General features: G+C 26.9%; 1 protein-coding gene and 1 non-coding gene across 2 annotated transcripts; both read right to left on the bottom strand.

The window, feature by feature from the left end:
• Window positions 1-5,580: 5,580 nt before the first annotated feature.
• LOC145841099 (large ribosomal subunit protein eL8-like) lies at window positions 5,581-9,570 on the bottom strand. Its single transcript, XM_082948803.1, has 8 exons — window positions 9,549-9,570; window positions 9,134-9,254; window positions 7,562-7,711; window positions 6,834-6,921; window positions 6,525-6,657; window positions 6,180-6,310; window positions 5,917-5,986; window positions 5,581-5,737 (listed from the first exon to the last, which is right to left on the bottom strand). Exons 1-8 carry the CDS (start codon window positions 9,549-9,551, stop codon window positions 5,627-5,629), a joined length of 807 nt encoding a protein of 268 aa, XP_082804929.1. The 5' UTR covers window positions 9,552-9,570; the 3' UTR covers window positions 5,581-5,626.
• Window positions 6,058-6,139, bottom strand: LOC145849315 (small nucleolar RNA SNORD24). The gene has a single exon (XR_014372359.1). It is a non-coding gene; the product is annotated as a small nucleolar RNA SNORD24 (small nucleolar RNA).
• Window positions 9,571-15,108: the final 5,538 nt, after the last annotated feature.

Raw genomic sequence — 15,108 nt, forward strand, 5'->3', positions numbered from 1 at the left:
AAAGTTGTAAATGTAGTTCAATCTTAAAATGTTGAATAGCCTTGTAAAAAATAAAAAAAACCGTTGCACTATAAATTTAAAAAAAACTATATGTAATTACTACTATTATACTAATTTTCTAACTACTAGCAGAAACAGTTTACACATAAAAATTTTAGCTAAGCATGCAGACTTGCAATAATTAATAAAAACTTTTTATACTTTCAAGTTTTTCGTCTTGTGCTAAAAATTTGCTTTGAATGTAATAACAGTTTTTCACTAAGACATTTCCACTTAAAAGTTGAAAATATATATATAGTATTGAAAAACAATAAGATTAAGCTATTTGAAGTACTTCTATTTATATATTGTTTTAATCACTGGGCAGTATACGGCCAGCGAATATTAAGCTTCTGCTCGCGATCATATTTTTAATGGCATACGGTCCCTGATAGTCAAAACTCGCGACTACGCAAAACTGTCCCACGAAAATTAACTTTTAAAGCATATGTTTTTTAGACTTTGGATTTTATCGTTTCTTTTTAACCACAGAAAACGAAAAAAAAAGATAAAACAGTACCGAAGTTTAAATTTTAACATACAAAACAGTGATAATCAGGAATAGTACGCAAAATTTTTAAGTTTTAGACTGAAAATCCTCAATTTAGACCGACATTTACCCTAATCTTTGTAAATAGGCACACAGTTTAGCTTACAATCAGATGAAACGAAGTAACCTACTAGATTAGGGTTAACTGCGTAGCAAACTAAAACTTTTTAGTACATACTTTTTTTTTTGAAAGTACTTAATTTGATATGGCTTCGAAAATATCTTAAACAAGTAATTTTTGGAAATTTTATTGTTATTATACTGCTACAGACATATTTAACATTATATTTATAAAGTGCCAGTTTTGTTTTTAAATTTCTTAATAACTGTAAGTATATCAACACTGATGCTTTATGAAACTCCCTTATAACTGATGAAAATAATCAGCTCTTTTCAAATGATACTTAAAAGCATCACCTGGATATATAAGGGAGTTAATAATATAAACTAAGTAGATTACTTTTACAAATTCAAATAATTTAATTTATTCGATTTCCCTTTAGAAAAAATTTAATAAGCAATCCCCCTCCTTCCTTATTTAAATAACATACATTGTGCGCACTTTGTTAGGCACTGCGTCACATCGATAATAACACACGTGTAAAACACTATTATCTAAAGCTATATTTTAAATTGTTTATAGTAAAGTTAAGCATAGCCACTCTTAGGCGCTCTTAAATAGTTTTTACAGTTATATTCAGTATTATTAAACAAGTATTTGCGTGACAAACGTAAAAATTAAATTTAAATAAAAGTTATTTTGTATCAGGACTTCCAAATTTCTTTTACATAGATTTTGAGAAAATTAGAAAGTGGTCTCCCCAAGCTCATTCAAAAATCTAGAACAATAAGTATAAAATCACTTGTTTTTTCAGGGTTGTCAAAGGTTTAAAAGACAAATTTCCGAACTTTTTTTATTTCTTTCCGGTCGTTTAAAGTACGAGTTTTTTTTAACAGATCTAGGATAAAATTTAGTTTTAAGTAAAAAATGTTTTAAATGTAGTATTTAGCCAGTATTTATTTCGGCAATCGTCAACAAGTTGAGATGTTTTATGCCATCGAATATAAACAATGAACTTCACCGCACGATCTACAACAATTCCTGCCTGATGAGTCCTAATAAGGACGAAACTGGTCGTAGGATTGTCTCGGATGCTGTTGTTGTAGATCGTGCGGTGAAGTTCATTGTTTATATTATTAAATGTAGTATAAAAATAATTTTAAAATGCTGTACTGCTACTTTAAGTGTGTTTTATGAAATATATAATTTTATATCTTAATAAAATTTTTGTGTATAATAGATTTCGTCCTTAGTCACTATTTTATTATTTTACATATAAAAATTGTAGGATTTTCAGTGGTCTTAAATGCCCAGGTTTTATTAAAAATTTAATTAATCCAAAACTTTATTGCAACCCGGTTTTTTTTAACTTTAAGTAAACTATTAGTTGATTTAAACTTTGATTTATCCGGTCAAAACTATTGTTTATTTGTTAAACTAAAACTAGTGAAATTATTTAAACATAAAATGTACTTAACTGTTACAGCAAGTCACAATTGTAATCCTTAACTTTAATCTCAACAACTTGTATAAAACAGCTCAACAGATTGGATTATGTTCTATGTGTAGTTTTACTATTAAAAAAAGAAATCTATTTTGTCTAAGGAAACAAGCTAAACTGCTGTTCCCATATAGTTCTGTTGTTAAATATCATTATTAATTGCAGTAATCACATGATTGGATTATGTTGTGATTTTTTAAGACGTTTATCGTTGCAAGGGTAGATTCTAAAGTGTTTTACCGTAAAAAAAAAATCTTCTTAAAATAGTACTTAAGACTTTTATACAAACCTTTAAATCTTTTATACAAATAATATTTTTTTTATACTTCAGTACAAACCTTTCAGCAAAGTTTTTTATTTAACTTACTTAGTTTCCAAATAATTATTTTAAATTTTTTGCGTTATTTTAAGAGGTTAATCTACCGCCTTAATTTTGTTCAAAAAAAAAAAGTAAAAGATTTGTTTTTTTTTTGTTTTTGACCTGCCGATCCCTGCCCCAGAATCAGGTTTCTCAAAACCTAATTTTTAAACGTCCCTTTAAAGATATTCAAAAGGCAATTCTTCAATAACAAGTATCAAAACTACCATTCAATACGCCTATAACTTTTTGTAATCATTAAACTCCAGAATATAGAGTGGAAATTTTAAATTATGGCCCTGAAAATTTTCAAAAGGGCCTTTAAAGGGAACTATTTAATCCACTTTAGGAAACTCTACCTAAGAGTAACTAGTACTTAGGGTTGCCACAGATCAAACTGAGAAAATTTCTTGACTTTTTATTATAATTTTCCTGAATTTCTTAACAAATTCTTAATTTAACTTATTCTAAAACACATTATCAAACACTTTAAACTACATAATAAATAGCTTTCAATCTTACTTTTTCTTTCGTCGTTTAAAATAAAATTTGTAACTAATAAATCTACTCTTTTTTTAAACTTCAGCTAATCTACAAAAAATTACAAACAAGTAAACTTAACCATGGCATTTACCTCTCTTATAACTTATTTTTTTAATTCAAACAATTGTGAAAAAGTTATAAAAAGATAAAGTATATAAATATACTTGTTACATAAAATACTAATCTTAATGCTTAATTATAAAGTACTTAATTATTTACATTAACAAAACACTTGATGCTAAAATTCTGCAAGATTAACTTTTATGTATATCACAATTTCACTATGGAAGTGTCCTTGCCACAAATCATCAATACTAAAATGCATACAAAGACTGCTTGTTCAATTAGGGTATCTGTTAAATATATTAGTAGAAAAACTTAACAGTTTTATAAAGGATATTTTACGAATTCTTACCAGATGAAGGCATTGGAAAATAAGTAATTTCGTAAATTTCTAGGAAAATTTTAGTCTAACTTTTGAGGATTTTAATTAACTTTTTACGATTTGAAGGTTTGGGAAAATAGGTAATTTTGTAAATTTAAAAAGACAAAGTCTGACGTTTTTTCAAATTTTCTGATTTATTTTCAAAAACTCTCCTTTTTTCCTTTCTTTTTTTTTTAGTCTTGTGGCAACCCTGAGTACAAGCTTGAAATTTCTTGGAAACAGGATGGCCACTGGTTTTTGAGAATTTCCATCGAAGTTTTCTAAATTTTTTCAAGGCTTTTAAAAGTTTTAATAATAAAACCAAACAGTAATCTTTCTTCATTTCACCAACACGTGTTTCTGTGTGTTAACACACTTCTAAGAGAGCTGATGAAAAATTATACTTCTTAATCTTCCTAGCTCTGTTGAAGTTTTCTTTCATTATTAAATTAATATATGTTTCAGAAATATGTATTTGTGTAATTATGACGGAATGCTGTTCAAATTTGTTATTATATATTCCAGTGAACTTGTTTCGCTAGCAAACGCTTAAATCCATGTTTATATTAGTTTTGGTTTTTATGGGTATACATATTTTGGTACACCTTTAGTCTTAAGTTAGAAATAAGGTAAAAACTGCGTTAAGTAGTATAACAACATAAAAACACTTTAAGGCTACTTAATATGTTTCATATAAAATTCATTATAAAAATTTAAAGTTGTTTTAGCCTAAATCGTGAATTTTAAAGTTTAGTTGGCAATATAAAAGTAAATTGTATACATGTACTGACAGTATATTTTGTCACTGCTCCCAGGGTTGCCACTCATTTTTTCCAGGTTTTCCAAATTTCTTCCAGGTTTTTAAAAGTAAACTTTTTGGGTCTATTTTTAGTCTTAAATTAATTTATATAAAAGAAACTGTGTTAAATAGTACAAAAACATTTAAAAGATGCTGTAAAGTTACTTTAAATATGTTTTTTAATAAAAAATTTTTTGATGATGACAAAAAAATCTTATTGATATGATAGATTTTTTGTGTCAAATTGAAATTTTAGTACTGAAAATGTTAAAATTATTAAAAATTTTTAGGTTTTTTTCAAGTTTTCTCAAATTCCAGGTTATTTTTGCCTAAATTGTCAAATTCCAGGTTTTTCAAGGTAAAGTGGCAACCCTGTGCTCCTCTTGCATATTGTATCCGAATAAATTGCTTTTTATGACCCTATAAGTGCTATATGAAGTAAATTTTAAAACCCCGGCATTCAAGTAATGCTGAAACCAGGAGGCATTGTAGAAACTACATGTTAATTTGTAAAACGCTGTTATATTGCCAAATTACTTTTAACAGGTTACAAAATATTCTCCAGGTTTACAAGAATACACGTTTCTGGGTCTATTTCAATTAAAAATTAGGTTAAAGTATGTTTAACTGGAAATTCATTGAAATGATGCTGTTAAGCTACTTTAAACCTGTCTTTAGCTACTAAATATTTGATTAAAAAAAATTTAAGATAATAAATCAAGTGTCATATCGAAATGTTAGATCTTTACATGTTGAAATTGTTTATAATACAGGTTTATTGTTCCAATTTCCGTTTTTTTAACCCAAATTTTCTAACATGTTTTTAGCCTTGTCTATCAAATTCCCGATTTTTTGGCTAGATTGTATAAATATTATAAAAATTTGACAATACTGTACAATTTCTTTCAGACTTTAGAACTTCTTATTCAATGTTGTTCAAAATCAAGCATATATACAAATTTATTAAGCTTGGTTATTTTTATTGCAGAACTTATCTGGTTTTGTGTTACCTGTTATTAAATTCTGCATTTAGTTACAATCGAAAGACAACTTTCAGACTAAATTTATCCCTTAAGAACAAAAAGTTTTTTTTTCATTAAGTTTAATGTATATGCATTGGGATCTAGTGCGAATTTTAGCCTTACCGACTCCCCAATTTTAGCAAGTACGTTGAAACCTTTAACAAAATTAATTTTCTATTTTATAAGAAGTTAAGTACTAGAACTTTCATTTACAAACATATAAATTTTGCTTTAAGAATGGGTAGTGTACTAGTAAATTGTTATAATTAAATACAATTAACAGTTTCATTTTTTGCTAATGTTTATTGACTATGCAAAGCGAAGAAAAATTACATAAGGTTAGCTTTCTGTTCAAGTTCCTTTTGACGGAGTTTTTCGACCTTTGCGATCTTGGCCTGGGATTTGTTACCCATGATACCACCTCCCCAGTGTTTGCGGATCTGTAGAAAATTATATTGTGGTTAAAAATTATAAACTGAGGAAAAATATTGTTTATAATTTTAAGCAGAATCAGGAAATGTCAACGGTTTCTACATTAATAGTTCGGTTGAAGAAATTCTTTTCATCACTTTCGACTAAAATATCTTTTAACTAAAATAATAAGCTACAATTAAATTACCTCTTCGAATCTGTTGTTGTAGTTGGTCTCTACGGTTTCAATGAGTTTTGAAAGAGCGCTCTTGTCATCGCTGCAAAATAAAATAATGTATATTATTATAATAGTTTTAATTAATATTATGAAATCTTGTTAATTTTTAAAAGTTTCAGCGATCTTGGTGAAAATAATGTCAGCATTAAAACCTTGTTTTTCATAATAGCAAATATTTCATTCATCATATACTTTTTGTTTACAGCAGTAGAACTAGAGAATAAAATACTCACTTGTTGACATCAGTAAGAGCAACACAGGTGCAGGTCTTGCGGTGAACCAATTTTCCAAGGCGGGCTTTGCCTTTTACAATGCAGTATGGGACTCCCATTTTGCGGCAAAGAGCTGGCAAGAAGACGACAATCTGAATATTTATTTTTACTGTTATTTATGTGAAAAGACGAAGAATTGTTTTACTTGAATTATGTTAGCATCAGGTTACGAAATTAATCAATGGGAAAACTTTACCAAAATAGAACATTTCAGTTAAATTTTATGTTCAGACAAATGCCTCGTAATAAAAACATCATTGCTTTTTAAAAAGAGAGAATGAATTTTTGAACTTAATTAATAATTACCTCAATTGGTTCAACATCGTGGGCGATGACGACCAAAGAAGCCTTCTTCTTTTCAATGAGTCTGGTGACAGTGTTGACGCCGGAGCTCAACAAAAGTGGACGCTTGGTTGGCTTGTCACCTTCTCCCTCAGCTCTATAATTGTTTATTATTTGTTAAAAATGAAAAAAAAAATTTTTTTTAATTTAAATACTTTAAGAGCTACTCATTGCGATGCGGATTCTCACCATGACATGCGTAAGACAGGGATAACTATTTATAATCATTGTAGCTCATTATTTTTAAAAATATTGATATAAACAAATATTTACCTGGCTGCGGCACGTTCCTTCAATCTGTTGCGTTTCTCAATCTTGCTTTCAGGTTGATATTTCTTGCACAAGCGGAAAAGGCTGGCAGCTGTTAGCAATTATTTCTCACTATCTGGTGTCTTTAAAAATGATTAGATGCAAACAAGAATGTTATTTCTAACAATGATGTTTGTTCTATCACTCAAGACAATCAAGGCTATAGGGTTTTTTATATTGTTGAAAAAAAGATAATTTAACATCAGGTTTAAAAGACATTTTAGTCTATCCCTATAGCCTTGAAAGCCAATCATAGACATAAAATAATTGTCTTATGGCTGTAACCAATCATTGACTTACTACTGATCTATGGCATAAAATCCATGACCTGAATCCAATCATTGATCAAGTAGTAGTCTATGGCCTTATAAATTACCAGTCATAAACCACAAATTAGGTCTCTTGGTAAAGTGAGATTTGATTATCTTGTCATAATACAAATTTAATTTTTAACTAATATTTGTTACCAAAAATAATTAAAGCTCAAAATATCAGAAAAAATGTCAGAAAAAGGGTTTGTTTTCATTAATTTTTTCAATACCACAGGGTAATCATCATTTATTATTGAGCTTTCTTTAAATTACACATTTAGATTTTATTAGATTAATACACATTTAAATTTTATTAGATTAATACACATTTAAATTTTATTAGATTAATACACATTTTAATTTTATTAGATAGAAACATACCAGTGGGCTTGTCAATAGCTTGGTTGAACTGGTTGATTGCTGGAGGAACCTTCAAACGGCGCTGCAAAACAGCTTTTTGCCTCTGGAGACGAATGTACTTGGGCCATCTTACAAAATGGTTCAAGTCCCTCTTTGGTTGTATGTCTTGTCCTGAAATTTAATTTACTGATTAATATTCAATAAAAAATATGAGTTTTTCAATGAGAATCTTAGCATTTCATTGCGATGCGGGTTCTCACCATGACATGCGTATGACAGGGATAACTATTTATAATCATTAATGCTACAGTAGATATTCAGAATGCACTTGTTTCATACATAAAATTAAAAATTACATTTTTCTTACCACTTAAGTAAATAAGTTAAAAAAAATAAAGTACTTAATTAATCTTAAATGTACAATTATCAAAAAGCTCTTAGTTTTAATTTTTATCTCAGGAATTGACACAAGCCTTAAGATATGGTCTTTATTCAAAAACTTTAATAAATATTCTGACTATTAAAATTGATTAACCTTACAACTTTCTGGCTCTTCTCAATTAACAAACATGGAATAATGCAAAGAGTTGCTAAATGTTTTATTTAATAATAACTTTGATTAATATTTTGATTAATTTGATAACTATTTAAGATTTAAATTGCTTATCAAAAAAGATCATTACACACTTAAAAACACTTATTTTGAATGTAGATTTTGAATAAGGAGAAATAAATGAGTTATTTGTTTACTAAAAAAATTTTATTAGAAATTCCTTCAAAAATTCCTATTTATATTAAAATAATGTTTGGTATTCCTTAAAATACTTCAGATAATTATTTTACTGTCATAACAAAAACTTGGTAATTTAGTTTGAGTTAAAAATGTGCTGGAATTTCTTCAACACAAACCAATTAAAATTAAGTTTATCTAATCAAATATATAATTACTTAAAATGCAGGTTGAAAGGCTGTCAAAATTAATATACTTTTCAAGTTAAATTTTGAGAAGAAAATTGCAAGATTTACTATAGGTCACTTATTGGATTATCAAGTATATTTTTAAATTTTTACAAATAGTTTATATATTTAAAACTCATTAAATTTCTGAGTTCTTATAAAGTTAGTCATCAATTAAACATATGTTTTTAAAAAAAAACACAAATTGAAATTTAACTATTATTATACAGCTGGTACGAATACTAGATCTAACATCTTACTAACACTTACTAGATTAAACTTTTATAAAAATATTTAAACTTAATTAACTTGTGTTTTAAAAATTATGTTGTACTAATAGAATTCTTTTATACTATTTATATCTTTATTTGGAATTTACATGAGCATTTGTTTCTAAAAAAATTGTTTTAAAATTTACATGTATGTGTTTAAGAATGTATATGTATATTTTATAAATAAACACTAGAGCCAGTGGCTATGAAATGTGCTTCTTTTCTGATAATCAATTTAAGTGAGTATAAAAACATCATTTAACAAAACAAAGCTTAAATAGGTTAACTTTAATTAAATTTATAAAACCAAATTTAAATTTGTGCATTATGAAAAATTGAATATATAATTTAAAACAGGACTTACCAATTCCAAAGTTCTTGGACCTTTTTTCAAACAAAGGGTTAGTGGCCTTCTTGGCAGCAGTTTTGCGGGCAAAAGCTGGGGTGGCTGCAACCTTCTTACCTCTACCTTTAGTTTTCTTGACCTACCAGGTTCATTACTGATTAACATAACCAACAAATTTGAGTAATTTAATTTTGATTACTTTTGATCACAGAGTCAGAAAGTTGTCAGAAAAAAAGTTAGTTTTCATTAAATTTTCAATACCACAGGGTAATCATCATATTACTGTGATTCATATATATCTAGTCACAACTAGTCTAACTGACTATTAATTTAATCTTATGCACACATAGTGCAAGTATAAACTCTACAATAAAAATTATTTTCCTTTAGTTTAATCAGATATTCAAATTCTAACAGAAAAAACTTCACTCACCATCTTGATGTTTGATTATAGAAGAACAATAACAGACAGACAAGTAAAATTACATATTTTGCCAAATTGGCTTTTTACAAAACTGAATTTTAACAATTATTAGTTTTTCAAAGCTTACTCAGGGCCCTTTTCTTTAATATAAAACTAATAAAGCTGGTGAATATGTAAGGCTGTCTGAAATAAAATTCTCAACACTAAAAAAAACTTTAGATTGATTTACTTAAATTTTAATGATAAAGTTTTTTTTAATAATTGCCTGTATAACAATTATGCTGATGACTGGAGGCTTGGAATCAGGGTTTCAGAAAACCAGAAATAGAGACTGTTGAATAAACTTTTATTTTTCAAGATTTATTGTTTCGTAATTAAATAAATTAAGCAATGTGATCATCGTCATGATATCATCTGTACAAGGTATCCTGGACAAGACGTTAAAACGTATCCAATTAGTGTGCGACTCGATAACTCAAAAGGTTTTTTGGTGCACCAGATCCTAGGGTCTAGCTAGGGATAAGGCTACAAATAAAATTAAAATCAAAGCTTTAAGAAAATTGCTGAATTGGCTTTTTTTTTTTTTTTCAGCTCAGACTGACTTTATACTTTCCTTCCTTTTTTTTTGTCCTTCAATAACCTGTATCAAAATATATTTAAGAGCACAGTTGCTAGATTTTAATTAGCTAAAAGCTCCATGTTTTTAATATACATGTGCGTGTTCAAAACTTTTGTCAACTCTGTTGGAATGTATAGTTTCAAGGTTTTTATGATAAAATAACCACATAATTACTCAAAAATAATACTTTAAGTTAAAACAGACGTTTATTCCGTATTCAAAACTCCTCTTTTCTGGAATTCGTAAAAATATGCTAGAAATAATAATCAGATGATATTCACCTTTGGTATAAGTCACGAACTTATAAAATACTAAAATTCAGTCGTTCGTCAAATGAAAAATTCTGCTTATTAAGGACAAATTTTGTTTTAAATTAAACTATATTCGACATAATTTAAAATTGTTCAATTGTTTTACATACACAACTTTTATTATAGTTTTTGTATATATATTATTGCTTTTCTACTGTATATCTAGTTTTTCGTTACTTTTCTGTACTTTTTGTAAAATCTTTTTTTAAGTAAACAAGTATTAAAACTTCGTATACTTATTCTAAAACAGTCGATGTTCAAATTACAATTGCTGAAACAACCAAGAATAAGGAAAAAACATTATCTGAGATGCTTAAAATAAGTCTGTTAAAAGTATTTCAGATGATATCTTTTTCCTCATGCTTGGTAGTTCTGGCAGTTGTATTTTGAGCATCGACTGTTTTAATTTAATTTGATATAAACAACTTTTGTCAACTTTTCATTGTGTATTATAATAATGACTATAAATTCAGATTTGTTTTTAAATAGATTTCTATAGATTTTATAGATGAAATTTGTTCAGCTATAGTAAAAATAGAATAACATAACAGTTGTAATAATTTTAAGATATTTTTTTTTTCTTTTAAACATAATTTTCGTAAGAAATGATACTTTTTATTATGTAACAAATTTTAAAAAATCTAGTTTGTTTAGCTTAAATTCAAAGAAGTATAAATATCTAGACTAGAGGTCGGCAGGCATTTGGTAGTCGTGAGCCAAAATCTTAATTAAAACTGTTTTTCATTTTTAAATATCTGCTTTGAAAAAAGTAGCCTTCGACAGAAAAATGTGCGCCACAGTAAAAGTCTTTCAAAGTTATTGTTTTGTTACCAGCTCCGACTACTTCCATTTTACCTCTTTTAAACTAACTTCTCGACATAACTTCGAGCTAATAAACTCATCTGTGTTTTTTCGCAGTAGAAGTACAGTTAGGTTTTCTGTCATTTCGAATGTATGTTTCGTATGTAATTGTTCAATATTGTTTCTAATCCATTTGATATTTAAAACGATCGTCTTAATTTTTACAGTTCAGTAATTCCATATTTTTTTCAGCTTGTAAAATATTCAAATGTCTTGCAACTAAACCTTACAAAACACAGTTCTTAAAATCTAAAGGAAGTAAAAGTACACAGACTGTACACAACTTTTTTTTATAATCGTTTGTTGTGATTTTAAAATTTATAAAAAACTTATACAAAGCCTTAAAGCACAAGAAATAATGATAAGTGTTCTATTTTTTGTGTAAAAGCATTATTTCTGGTATGTAATTGCATTAAACGCAGAGATATTACTTAGTTTTTCTTTTGCTCATATTCCTTTTTCGCTAAGTCTATTAAAACTACTTTTAATTATAATAAAGTAAACCTTTCCTAACTAAAAGTTTTTGTATATAAACATATTTTAGCCTATCAAAAAACCTTATAATCTGCACAAAAGAAGGGTTCTACAGCCTTTTGATAACTGGCTTAAATAACAATAACTAGAAATTATTTTAGAATATTAGTTTATATTCAAAACAGCTATGTGGTCTATAAAGATTCATTATAAAAAAGCAATACTTGTATATAAATATAAAGTAGCTCTGCTCTATATAAAAAACTAATTTCTATTTTCGAGTAAGTTTTATTTTTAGCCTATTTTTTTTTTTAATTTTAATTGTATTATGATCTAGCTATTTTGTGGTCTATTTGTATTAATTGGTATCTTTGAGGGTCAGAGTGACTTTAAAATAATCTAAATGAAGTGTTTTTTTACTAAACTACTTTGTTACTTAAGTTACCTTGTTGTTTTTTTTCCGATAAGTATTTAACTAATGCTTTATTAATTGTATGTTGCTAAAATTTTATTAAGCCATGATTTTAGAGTAGATATTAAGCTGTTAACATATTTTTGCAAAAACATACAATGAAGCAGCAGTTAAAAACAACTTTATCTAGTGAGACAAATAAGAGACACAAAAAAAAACGTGTTTGGAGGTTGGCTACTAGACCATATCCTTTAACTAAGATAAAATTAGAATAATAAACAATATATAGATTTACTTTAGGTCAAATTTAATTTAAATTACTTATTTAAAATAATCTTCATACCATTCGTTCGTTTAAATGATTATAATACTTTAAATTACTGTTAAAAAGACATTGTTGCATCAAAAAAGAATGGATTTTTTTTTTGTTTTGCAAAGTAAACTATACTTGCTACCTGAAAACTTCTATCTAAATCATCTAAACCACTAATTTCACTAAAATTTATAACTTTATTCATTAAAAGGTTGTAGTTAATAAAAAAATAATCAACTTCACCTCTTATATGTAGCTTCCCTGATTTTACAAAATATGCTTTCTAATATTTTTTTGTTAATTAAAACTAAAACTATAAAAGCTTAACAATTATTTACTCTGAACTAAAATGCTTGCTAAAAATGTTTAGTTTAGCTTTGCGAAAACAATAAAAAAGAAGTTATAATTGACAAATTAACTAATCAAATAATATATGACTAAACATGATATTACAAAACAAAAACAAAGGTAGCTTGCAGTAAAAAGATATAAATTAAAACGCCAAGTTTTGTCATGGTTTTAATTTATTAACTAGTATTAATAAAAATAAAATTTAGGAAAACTACGATAACATGTAAAGTGTTAAAGTATCTTAAAATATAATTCGCTTTATATCTATAGATTTCAAATAACGCTCTTCTGGTAGAAAAGATAAGCTTATTAACAAATTATCAATAACTTCTATAAATTTTAACTAGCAATTCTAAATTTTAAAAAATTAGTAATTTTTATTTAGTTGAAATTTTGGAGTGTCGAACAATGCAAAGTACTCATAAATAGTATCAGTTGCCAAAGTGAACTATTTTGCCCGGAACAAGATTTTGTATGAACTACGATCAGCTGATTAGCAGTTAAAAAACACAATAACTAAGTTTTTTTTCTATGTTTGATGTGTTGTCAAGTTTTCGGAATTATATTAGTTTTAATAAATAACAGGTTTCAAAATGCTGAATAGAGAAAAAATGGTTGCATGGCAATTTAAACTTGAAAAGTTCAGATTCCGACAACTTAAAGTTTTAAATTAAATAAAGAACAACAACTGTAAAAGTAATGTTAGTTTGAAAAATGTAAAAAAATAATATCTACAAGGCATTTTTTTCTTTTTTGAAATACTCATTATTTTTTGATATATTTAAAAACTAATATAAATAACTATGTTTTAAAACTTATCTTAGCCATATCTGAAAAATATTTCAAGTTAAAAAAAAATGGCTGGTTGGTATAAATAAGACCTACACGTATTTTTAAAAAATATTCATTACTTTTTGAGTTGAAGCCGTTAAAAGTTTAATTTAAAAATTTCGACTGTCAGAATTTAAATAGTTGTGCACCCGTAGTAGTTTATAACTGGAAAAACTTAACAATATATGATAAGTTCTTGGGAAATTCTTTTGTTACTTGTTATAGTTTTGGATGTAATATTTCATTTAAAAAAATATGACTTTCAGACTCCAAGCATAACATCTTCTACCTAGTTCTTGTATGGATAAGCTTAGATTTCAAAAGTTCATTTTGTTATTAAGATTTTTAAACAGTTATTGAGATATATCTATGGTTTAGTTTTTTTTTTCAAATGTTCTAAACTTTATACAAATGAAAACGAAGTTTTTAAACAGTTTTTAAGTTATATATGTCACTCAAAGTGTTATTAAACCCGCCAAACGTTTTCCACCAATAAAAACAAAGCGACACAGAGAGACCACCAATAACCAGCGGCGACAGAAAAGTTCCAAAATTGGTTACCGAAAATCATCCGGGTTGGTTTCCTGTCTGCTTCATGCTCACATCAGGGAAAATTCCCTCTGATAAAGCACACCAAAGTCGATTTTCATGGCGACTTAAGGGTTGGTGCTTCGTGATTGGCAGAGAGAAACACAATTGAACCAACGAGAGCACGCATACTTTTTATTTGGTTCGCTTAAGATTTTTGTTTAGTTTTGTTATTTATTTTTGTTTTTGATGATTTATATCTACTGAAGTTGAATTAATAATAATAATATACTTTTTTGTAAAAAGAACCATATGAAGCCAAACTATTTATAACACGTTTTTTATAGGTTATACCGCCATAAAATATTTTACTTCGAGGGCACTGTGTAAAATTAAAAACAGTATTTTAATCCTATTTTTCCATTAATGTATTAAGTATTATCTAAACAGTTGCTTTAAAGTCTTGCGTATACAGTTTTGTAAAGTTTATTAAGTATTTTATTACTTTTAAGTATTTAAGTTTCTTTATTTCTTTAAGCACTTTATTTGAAAGGTTATTTAGATTCAAGTTATTTGATTTATTTTAATAATGATTTTACTTACATCGAATTATCAATAGCTTAAAGTATTTAGTAAAAAATGTATAATTTTTTTACTAACTGAAATATATCGCAAATAAGTGTAGAACACAAGGTTAAAATATAAATAATAATATAAATTTTAACTTTCAAAACCTGTAAATATAAAGGCTGGAAAAAACAAAACTTATACAATAAGTTTAATGACAAAATAATTCAATAAAAAACTAATTTAATTTTGCCTGACAGCTGCAAGCAATAGGAACTAGCACCGTCTTTCCCCCCGCATTC

The sequence above is a fragment of the Thalia democratica genome, chromosome 1 (genome assembly GCF_965202585.1).
Source record: "Thalia democratica chromosome 1, ktThaDemo2.hap1.1, whole genome shotgun sequence".
Lineage (NCBI taxonomy): Eukaryota > Metazoa > Chordata > Thaliacea > Salpida > Salpidae > Thalia > Thalia democratica.